The sequence below is a fragment of the Rhineura floridana genome, chromosome 11 (genome assembly GCF_030035675.1).
Source record: "Rhineura floridana isolate rRhiFlo1 chromosome 11, rRhiFlo1.hap2, whole genome shotgun sequence".
Classification (NCBI taxonomy): Eukaryota; Metazoa; Chordata; class Lepidosauria; order Squamata; family Rhineuridae; genus Rhineura; species Rhineura floridana.
In genome coordinates, this window is record NC_084490.1 from 47,623,603 (window position 1) to 47,634,611 (window position 11,009).

At 45.0% G+C, this 11,009-nt stretch overlaps 1 protein-coding gene across 11 annotated transcripts in view; it reads left to right on the top strand.

The window, feature by feature from the left end:
• The window catches only part of ATP6V0A1 (ATPase H+ transporting V0 subunit a1), a 64,265-nt gene extending 53,472 nt beyond the window's left edge, over positions 1–10,793 (top strand). For all 11 annotated transcript variants that reach the window (XM_061589234.1, XM_061589244.1, XM_061589245.1 and 8 more), the window contains 3 exons: positions 515–632; positions 1,155–1,326; positions 8,976–10,793. In XM_061589234.1, the coding sequence (XP_061445218.1) occupies positions 515–632; positions 1,155–1,326; positions 8,976–9,069 (384 nt within the window). In that variant the 3' untranslated portion in view covers positions 9,070–10,793. The remainder of the gene's footprint in view (positions 1–514; positions 633–1,154; positions 1,327–8,975) is intronic.
• Positions 10,794–11,009: the final 216 nt, after the last annotated feature.

Sequence of the window (11,009 nt, forward strand, 5' to 3'; positions counted from 1 at the left end):
GATTGTATACAGACACTTTTTAAGGTTTTAAAATTATTTCCTATTATGTCCAGTTGCCTTGCAGTCTGTCCCTTCCGAGTTCCAGTAGAACGTGGCCATTTGGGTGGCTACTAATGACAAGCAAATACGGGTTTTACCGTAGAGATGCCAGAATATAGTGACTCTTGCCGTCTTTCTATGATCCAGCCCCCAAATCGCAACTTCCAATTTGGCTTCAGAAGGATAAGGCTGCATGGCCTTCAAGTCATGTCTTGGCTCTGAATAAGCCAATGAGTTGTACATTTTAATGGATCTGAATGTCCTGCAGCTTAGACTTGGTTGGGCAAGTGATCCTCCCGAGTTATAGTGACCAGAGAGAGAAATACCCAGGCCAAAGTGCCAGCTGAGAGCTTTGAGTGTCCTTGCAATAGAATTAGTTGCTGCTACTGGTGCTGGTGCTGTTCTTCCTGTTGTCTAGCCACTACAGTGTGCTCTACTCTTTGCTCAGAACTGGCTTTATTATTATTTCTTGCAGTTTGACTTTGGCGATACAGTTGTCCACCAGGCCATCCATACCATTGAATACTGCCTGGGATGCATTTCCAACACAGCTTCATACCTTCGCCTCTGGGCACTTAGCCTGGCTCATGCACGTGAGTAGCTTCTCCACTGCTTACTGTTTTGGGTCCGGGGATGAGGAAAGAGTCATCCAAGTCATGGGAATAAAGGGAAGTTGTCAAAAGCACTTTTTTCCTTTGGTCAAGGCCAATAACTTCTATATACTTTTAATTCTGTACCATGTAGAGGGCTCAAATACTGTGTAGTCTCCTCTGCACCTAGTATCTCTTCTATCCACCCTGAATTCCTTGTCAAAATCCATGGAATTCTAGAAAGGGGAACTTTGGGATGTTTCAATAAGTGCAAAATGCCTACTGAAGTTGGAACCTCAGCAGTAAGGGGGCATTTTTCCTTAAATAGAAAGTATGCCCAGGGTGTGATTTAGGAACACAACTCAGTTTAGGAGCTCATCCCTCTTGTTTCTGAAATCCTGCTCTGTCAAGGCAGTAGGTGCTCCCAAAGAGGTGCATTTGGAGGGAAGGCAGGTGCACAACTCCCTTTCTCCATAGTTGGCCCATGCTGGTCAGTAATTATTCTTGCTGCCTTTCTCTTCACAGAGCTCTCTGAGGTCCTATGGACCATGGTGATCCACGTGGGGCTCAATGTGAGGAGCTTGGCTGGCGGGCTCGTCTTGTTCTTTATGTTTGCTGTGTTTGCCACCCTGACGGTGGCCATCTTACTGGTCATGGAGGGCCTCTCTGCTTTCCTGCATGCCCTCCGCTTGCACTGGTGAGTGTGTCTGGCAGAGCTCTAAGCTGCTGCAAACAAACAAGCACACAAGAGGAGGCTTAGTGGTAGAGTACAAGGTTTGCATCATGTTTGATCCCTGACATCTCTACTTAAGTAACATGGCTAGGAAGTACCCTGCCCTGAAGGCTTGGAGAGTTGCTGTCAGTCAGAGTAGAAGATATTGGGCTAGGCTTACTCAAGGTTAGGCCGGATAGAAGACAGCTTTATATGTTCAGGCCTGTTTGACCTACGTTCTGTATTTCTTAGCTGCTTAGTTATTTGCTCCTGTTTTGCTCTTTGTGCTATGAAACATAAATGAATGAGAGTTCTTGGCCTGCAAGGAGACTCAGTTGGGACCTGAAACTGGTTGGTCTCAAGGGAAATCTGAAGAAGCACCTTTTTGATCAGGTAGCCCACAAGGCCCTTGTGTACACCTAAGCAGCTCTTTGGAACCGAGCACCTATCCATAGAAAATTGTAGTATACAAAAATGATGAAATGCAAAGTTTCCCACTCTGTTCACTAAGAATGGATCAGAACAAAGATCTATTTAGTTTGTATTCTTTTTCTGACAGTCACCAGACAGATGCTTCTGGGAAGCTCATAAACAGGTCATGAAGGCAACAGCTCTGCTTCTGGGCTTTGTCTCTAGAATCTGGCACTCATAGGGACATGTCTCTGAACATGGAGGTTCTATTAAGTTATAGCTGTTGATAGACCTATTTTCCAATAATGCATCTAACCTCTTTTTAAAGGTAGCAGCCATTGCCACGTCCTGTAGCAATGGATTCCATATTATGTGCTGTGTGAAATAGTACTTCCTTTTAGTCTGCACTGAGCCTATTGCCAGTCCTGTTCCTTGGTGGATTCTGATGAGAATGAATTCATCTATGAATCATCTTTTACATAAATGTTTCAAGACACTTTACAGACATGTCATAAAAACAACTAAAATATTTTTTAAAACAGTACAAAAAACAAACTGAAGAAAGGTGTTTATTCTGTATTTTTTTAAAAACATAAGGCAGAGAGACCTTTTTATCCACCTGCAAAGCTTGTCAAAACAAAGTCTTCAATTGTTTTTGGAAAGTAGAGATAGTGGGGGCCTGTCATATCAACATAATTAAAAGAATATTCAGTATATACCATAATTTTATAAATCTCTATTGTTTACTACTCTGTCACTTTTTCTACACTAAAAATCCCCAATTCTTTATAGCCTTTTTTCTTAGAGAAGGTGCTTCAGCCACTTGATCATTTTGCTATAGAAACAGATTCTGGATTGATAGAAAGTTTGTATGTTTTCATTGTTGACAGTATCATTGTCATTGTATCATCACCGCTCTTGTGTACAGTAGCAGTTTTCTTATGCCTTAGAGTTGTCGGTTCCTTCCAGAATCCAGCTTGGTTTTTCCTAACCCAGCTTTGACTCCTGCGCTCGGTGCTCTCTGACTCTGGTCTGCTTGTGGCATCTGTTTTTGTTGCCCTGCTTGACTTTCAGTGGCTGGTTTGAGTGGGCTTTGTTCCTTGTCAGGAAAGCCCAGCTTAGCAGAACAATAGCAGCTGCACTCCAAGCAATCATGACATCAGCCATTATCTTGATCTTGCACTAGGGGTGAGGGATCACTTTCCTTCCCTGGCCCTTTCTTCTTTGTGCCAAGTTCAAAACAAAAAAACTTCCAGCAGGGCCCAGCTGTGTCTGGAGATAAGAGTTATTGAGTCATTCTTGTGTGGGGCAGGAATCACTGTCAAAATCTGGGGGCGTGCAGGAATCCCTGCTGGTGATTTGAGTGGCTCTTCACAGAAAATTTTGTTTGAGGGAAAGCTAGAGAGTCTTTTGGAGTTCTTTCAGGTGCTATGTTCTATCAATAAATAAATACAGAGTAAGTGACTGGAGGGGTAGCTGGGCTAGAGTGGGGTGAGGAGAAGATGTTCCCTGTTCCATCAGTTGATCATAATTTGAACAGCTCATGTAGCCAAATAATTCTCAGTGAAACTTTTGCAAAGTATACAAAATTGTACATAGATTATTCAGAACTGGAAGTACAAAATAATGAAATCCACCTGCCCACATATAAATAACTTTTCAGATTGCAAAGTTTCACTTCCATTGGAGTAAAAACTTGTTTAGGAAGTTCTTTAAAGATGTTTTGATTTGCACTTTTTTTAAAAAAAGGCAGCTAGCCAACTTGTTTGGGACTGTGACTGCTAAAGTGACTAAATTTAGTGCTTAGATGTGGAACTTGCAACTTCTGCACCTCTTCACCAGTGGAATCTGCAAGATGGTAGCACACAAATATTGAGAGTAGAGTGGAGGAAGGAAATCTGTTGACTTAGTTGGCCTCAGACTTAGCCAACTGTCTTTATACTGAGTCAGACCATTGGTCCATCTAGCCCAGTTCTTTGACTGGCGCCACCTCTCCAAGTTCACTGGGAGAGCCCTGCTACCTCGGACTCTTCTGACTGGAGATCCCAGAGACTGAACTTGAAAACCTTTGGCATGCAAAAGATCTGCTTTATCACAGAGCCACGTCACCTTCTCTTAGAAAAGCTGGGGGAACAGAGAATCCTCCTTTCTGCCAGGGAAAATACTTTCCATTGCTCCCTCCTCTGCCACTCCCGGCTGGGATGGGTTTATCTCATAATTTTTCAGGTAACTGTACATTCCAGGCAGATGGTTGCCTTGGTTGAAAAACAAATAACTTCTCAAGTGGAGCAGGGGCTTCCTTATCTCCATTGCTGTGTGGGAAGCAAGTGTGTGACATGCTTGTTAGTGTTGTTGGCTGATTAGGCTGTACCTCCTTAACTGCACAAAGGGTCCTTTTGACATTCAGTTTGCAGCAAAGGGAGGACTGGGGTTCATTTTGCCAGTTTAGAGTGCAGGAGAGCTGGGATGGAGATGTGCTCAAAGGAGGGCTTCACAGCTGGAATGACTTTTCCTGTATCTCAGGCGTTAAATTTCTGAAATGGGAAAGACAGTGATGGTGATGTGTTCCTCCTCCCTATGGCATGTATCCCTGTGTCATAAGCTGGCACGCAGTAGAATCCTTCAGCCTTCCAAAAAGATAATTGGGTCCAGGAACAGAGAGAGAGTTATCCAGCTGGCCAGGGCTACATGATGCACTGGAGGTGAGACTTGTTCCAGTTGGAAGGGGTGAGATCTTAGGAATCTCCTGGCTAAAAGTGAGGAACTTCCATTGCTCCAGGTGGCTGGGCCAAGAGTTTGTGTGTGTGTGTGTGTGTGTGTGCTAAGTAAGAGACATAGATAACTAGGTGCCAATGGGGAGCTACACATTCCATGGCTTGAAGGAGTAGAACATTCCGTTGAGGGAGGGTGTTCTATGGAACTGTGTGTGTACACACTTAATTTGATACAGGCTTTAGTAGAATCTGAGCTGAATTCAGAAGGGGAGAAGAATTGTGTTGCTCTGCTCCTACAATCTTCAAAGAAGGCAGGTGATCCCTGAGTACATGTTAATTGCTTTTCCCTAACAGTAAGGTACTACAGCCAGCCCCTCTTCTTCTGAAGTTGTCATGCACAGCTATCTGGATTAGGGGGTGCAATGTATAACTTGGTACTATCCATCTCCTTCTCCTGTTTCCCCCCCCCAAAAAAGGTGGGTGGGGGAGAGAGGCTTTCCTTTTGTGTGACCTACCTCCACTTTGCCTCCACCAGCTAAGCCTGCAAATTAGGAGCCCTTTCCAACAGCTTTCCATGCCACTCCTTGGGGCATGTCGAAGGTCATGTTTCCAGACACAGTGTTCCCTCAGCCGCCGGCTGGCAATTCATAAATGTTCCTGGGCTGGATTACTGTGTATCCATTGGAGGACAGTGAAACTGAGACGGAGAAGTCCCGTCCCCCATTCCTTGGCTTTCAGCCACAAATTTCTTGCCTGCCTTTTGATCATGCAATGCCTGTTGCCACAGACATTGGTCTTGACATTTACTAACATTTTTTGTTCAGTGGCAGCAGTTTATAATGCTTGAAATATGGTCATTCCATACCCCCTCCCCATGATCCTGCCAATTAGTGAAACAAGTGGAGAGAAGCAAAGTGCACAGCTGTTTCTAATCTGTAAGCGCAGCTGGCACACTGGATATGTTGGGAATGCTGAATGCCTGGCAGTGTAACTGGTATTCTCAGTGGGAGGGGGCTGTTGGCTGTCCAAGGCGTGTGGGCGTGAAGAAAGTGGAGGTGGCAGTGGGCTGTTTCAAATCCTCTGCCCTTTTTCTCTGCAGTGATCTTTCCTTCCTAGCTTATAAGAGGCTGCATGCACAGAATTTGATCTTGCAGGGAGCATCTCTGCTGTCCGACCTTGAATGCCTGTCTTCCCCTTTTCGTCCATCATCAGGCTGTTTGCTCTTCATAATCTGCTACAGTAGCTTGTAGCCTTAAAAGCAGCATGCCTCTGTCCTACCTGCTATTTCTCAAATCTGGTTCAACAGATATGTCCGATTAATGGTTCAGGATATGTTTTGTTTGAGAGAGTGAAGTGTGGCCTGCTTTAGCCTGATTCCTTGATTTAGGCTATTGATAAACTCTTAACGAACAACTTGTGCCTGGAGTATATTGCTTGAGACTACAGGTGGGAGCTCACATGTCTGAAACTCCTTAACACACACACACAAAATCTGCACATAGAAAGGTGGCATGTCAGGAGAAAGGAGCCTAGCTTAGCTTTCTCCCTGATATACTAGCCTTCTGTGTGCAGGGACTATTTGTTTGTATGGTGGACGACTCAGTCATATGAATCACAGGTGCTACAGTCATAGAATCATAGAGTTGGAAGGGCCTATAAGGCCATTGAGTCCAACCCCCTGCAGGAATCCAAATTAAAGCATACATAGTCTTGGCACAGTGAGCCCAATCAAAGTTGCTGGCAAATCTTGAATGCTACAAACATAGTGAAAATGGGAAACTTTGTAAAGGGAAAGAAGGTTAGTTCAAACTGATAGCTGACAAACCCAGTCTACCCCTTTTGACTTTTTGGGGAAGGTGTCAGGTTTGCCTACCAAGGCTTTGTTTGTTCCATTATGTCTCATAATTTTGTTCTGCCCATGACAAAACTGCAGTCTCTCTCTTCGGTATATTTGAGTATGCAAGATGTATGTTAGTCCTTAAAAGAATCCAGCTCTTGAAACATTCCACCCTCGAGGAGGAGGAGCAGCAGATCAACTCTTGCCCAGTTTTTCTCTGTACCTGGCAGGCAAAGGAGATGGAAAATGTTTCTCACCACAGGCCAAGAGAAGAGCACGGGGTTTGTTTTCTTAATGAATCATGGGGTTTTTCTTTCCATGTTTGGTGCCTGTTTATGATTGGGCAGCCTTCCAGTACCATTCCTTTTACATTTTGAGTTCATTAGTGGAAACAGCAAAATAGCAAGAGAAACAAACTAATCCTGGAACGCAGGCCTCTCTCTGTCTCTCCGGTCTCTTGCTGCATCCTTAAGATGGAAATGGAGGAAGAGGGGCTCTAGTCTGCAGAAGAAAGAGGTTTCACTTGCCATGGCTAAGATGGGCATTTGAAATAGTTTTTGGTGTTCAGTTGAGGTGCATTATACAGATCCGATATGGGCTGTGATCCCGCTTTGAGCTATGGGATTCCAATACTGAGTCTTTTGCGTTTTGCCAAAATGTAAGATTTTTACTTTTCATTTCGTAAAATATATTCAAGCCTAATCAAGTTGTATAGTTCCTTTAGGGGTATATGCAGGGGGACCTCGTGGAGTAGGGAGGATATGCTGATAATCACCCTGACCTGGCTGGGTGAACCTAAGACCTTAGCTTGACATCTGGACAGTGACCTTCCCTGAAGGCACCACTGGGAAAATATGTCTTTTCAAAGCTTCCTGGTGCAGGTGCAACCCTGAAGGTTTTGCAAGAAGTGGGAGGAGGGAAAACTGGGTTTATCTGCCACTTTGTATAGACCCATGTCCTTTTATAAGAGTTAGCATGGCTTAGTTGCTAGTTGGAAAACAACTGGGGAAACCTGGGTTCAGGTCTAAACTCAGTCCTGGGTTCAAGCCTCCCTTTGCCATGATGCACTGGAATCAGTGGCTGTCTTTGAGCCTAGCCTACGTTGCACAGTGAGGATAAAATGTGATAACTTGCACATGTTACCCTGAGCAATTTGAAGGAAGGTGGAATACAAATACAATATAACGCACCTGAAGCAATGTGAGCGTGTGTTAGACTTTTGGATGGATCTGTAGGCCATACTGGGTGGCAAATTAGCCATCCCTAGGAATTTCAGTGAAGACATCAGTTGGAGGAGGATTTGAGTGATGCAGAATCTTCTTCCTCATCTCTAAGGCCAGAATCCCAAAGAGCATGTTCCTGCAGAGGTCACTCACTACTGTATTTCTAGGGTGTATCCCCAGAAAGCTCCCTCTCTGCCTGGTTTCATGTTGCAGTGCTTAACCAGATGTGGAGGAGAAAGCTCAAAGTAGTGCTATGTTGGGTGTTCAGGCTGAATGTGCCCCTTGCCTTGATCCTGATAACACTTGGATTACCATAGAGTGACATAACCTTCCACTGTCTCAGAGGTGGTATGCCTCTGAATGCTAGTTGCTGGGAATTGCAACTGGGGAGAATGTTATTGTGCTCAGGGCCTGCTTTCAGGCTTCCCACTGTGATGACAGGATGCTGGACTAGATGGGCCATTGGCCTGATCCAGCAAGGCTCTTCTTATGTTCTTACTACAGATCCTGGCAGGCTGAAGCTTTGTCCCATCCCTGAAGAAGCACCCTGTGTGTAGTAAATTGTGTGTTTCATTCAGACTGTGAGCTAGATCCATGTTGTTTCCTTTTTACAAGCAGGGGGAACTAAGACTCAGAAAGTGACTTGCTGAAATCTATTCAGCTGATAAAAACATTTGACACCAAGTCAAGTACAGCACATCATTTTCAGACACATCACACACGCAGTGCCCTACTATGTATTAATCTATCAGTTTAAAAAAGCACATATCTTTCCTTACTAAAAGGAAGAATGAAGACAGTGCTAACATAAAGTTCCAGAGATAGCCTTGCAGGGGTGTCCTATGTGTTAGACATGGGTGGGAAACCTTTTTCAACTAGAGGGCACATTCTCTTATGGATAACCTTCCAGGGGCAACATACTAGTGGAGCGCAGGACCAGAGGCAAGAATGAGTGGAGCAGTGGATGCCATGCAAAAGTCAGAAGGTTTCTACCGACACAAACCTCTCTCTCCAATCAGGCAAACAGGATGCATTAGCACACTTCAAGGACACGCTCTAGCCAGGCAGAAGCACTTGAGAAGGGGCATGGAGCAGGACCAGTGAGAGTCCTGAGGGATGGATAGAGAGGCCTGGAGGACCACCTTCAGCTATCAGGCCTGAGGTTCCCCACCCCTGTATTTGGGGATAGAATGCCATTATCCCTTGCATGCCCAAGTCCTTTCTGACATCTTGCATTTGCTGCAATTTGAACCTTCAGCAAAGGCAGGTGGGCTGAGGGTGCAGCTTGGGACAGGGCTTGGTATATCTGAAATGGTACATGGCAGCAGTAAAACATAAAGACCATAGAAAGGATAAGGTCGCTGCCACTTTTGAATCTTGAAATTTTTTTACCATGTCTTCTGAGCTGATGTTTGTTTGCTACTTGTGTGTCTTTTTCTTTCTCACCAGGGTGGAATTCCAGAACAAGTTCTACATGGGTGCCGGGTTCAAGTTCCTCCCTTTCTCATTTGACAGCATCCGTGATGGGAAATTTGATGAATAATCCTCTTCAGGCCTCTTGATCAGATGTGTGGCAGTAAAACCTTTTTCCCCTCTTGCATGTGTGTGTGTGCTTGCCTGTGTGATAAACCTGAAGTTGTGTAGTTCTCCTGTTGAGTAGCCACGAGCTGCTAATGCAACAATAGTTTTGCTTTTCTCTGAAAGCCTCACTCAAAGGAGAAAGGGAATAATAGGAAATGGATAGGAATTTGGGGCTGCTGCTGTAAACATTACCCTGTGATCACATGGACAGGTCCCGGGGTGAGGCTTTGGCCCCCAGGTTGCACAGACAGAGAAGAGCATGGACCACCATGGAGGAGCACATCCTAACCATCTGCAGCCCCCCTGTTAATAGTGTGTTAGCTGCTCAGTTCTGTAGCTGAAAGTGCATCTGCTGCAATTTATCCCAAGCCCCGGTTCAAAGGAACACATTGAACCAGAAACTGAAGCATCTGTGCTGTATAAGCCTCTTCTGGCAACTTTGTGAAAGAGGGACTATTATTCATCAGTCCAACCACACACACACACACACCTGACCTCTAAAACGGCACTCTGGACTTCTACAAGCCTCAGTTTAGTCCTGCGAAAAGGTGCAGTCCAACCTTTTCCCTGTCCACGGCAGACTTTCCTCTTCTACTGGCACTTCTGCTGTGCCTTGCCTCAGTTAAATGGCTTAAAAGACAACACACGCAACTGGCAGCAGCAGAACAGGAGAGTTCCCCCTCAGCATCTTCCACATGTCCCAGGTTGATCTCTGAGCAGAGCTTGAGCTGCTGTCTCTACACCCCACAATTGCTCTTGCTCTTCCAGCTTGCAAACCACATTTTGTCCCCAAATTCCCTCTTCTGTGCCTCACCCTTCTGTGTGTGGGCATGAGCCTCAAGGAAACTTGGACTGAACGCCAATGATTCCTTGGGAAAGGCGATTCTTCCAGTAGCATTACAACTTAATATTGATGGAACTGTCCTTTGCTGAATGAGAGCAGTCCAGGCAGTGAGCTTGCTTGTCCTGTTGTGGAGCCGACCTGTGCTTGGCTCCATGCAATTTGTTCATAAGGAAACTTTGACTCACCCTGCCCGCAACTTTGAATGGCTTGTTTTGTTCCACGGAAACTGAGGGTCTTTCACCTCCAGGAAGCTCTCCAGTCATATTGACATCCATTACTGGATGGAAAGAAGAGGAAGAAGGGGAAAAAAGCTGTTGCCATGGACAGCTCTTGCCACACCTCATGTACAACTGAGGATTTGAAAAAGCTGGAAGCAGCAGCAGCCCGTGTATATTTAGGGGTAGGCTTCCTTTGGAAAATAGGAATCTCCAGAGGGCAGAACCTGCTTTCCCTTTGTGCAGGCCTTGGCATAGGAAAGAGGCCGGGCTTCATGCGCCTCTGTGTGCTGAGTATTTATAGAATTTGTTGTGTGTTTGTGTAACCCGAGTGTGCACTATCCTAGAAGTGTCTCAGTATGAGGCTTTGGGGCACTTCTGTCAAGCATTAGAGGCAAGAACATCAGATTTGGTGCAACAACTTTATGGAAAGGTGCTAATCCATTACTTGTTCTTGAGTAGAGACTGTGAAGTACCAGGTGCTGCTGTGTGTGTGTGGTTGAGAGCTATATAGAGCCGTCTGTTGTGTTTACCTGTTGCTGTTTGGACGAGTGTAGCGTGCAGTGAAGTTTTTTCCCTGCGGTCCTCATCAGCCAGTCACTGTGTCTATTAAACCAGTTAATGTAATCAGTGTGTTCTGGTCTTCATTGATTGGGCCTGGGGAGGATAAATGGAAGCGGGTTGGCAGGACTGCGTGAACTAATAAATATAAAGTCTGCACCCAGTCCAAAAGCTGGATTCTGGGACTTGTATAAATGATGCAAATTTGCTTGCTTTTAATAATTTAGAGGGTTTATTCTGCACTTCTATTTCTGCACATAATTCTGGTTGTGCTGTCATTGG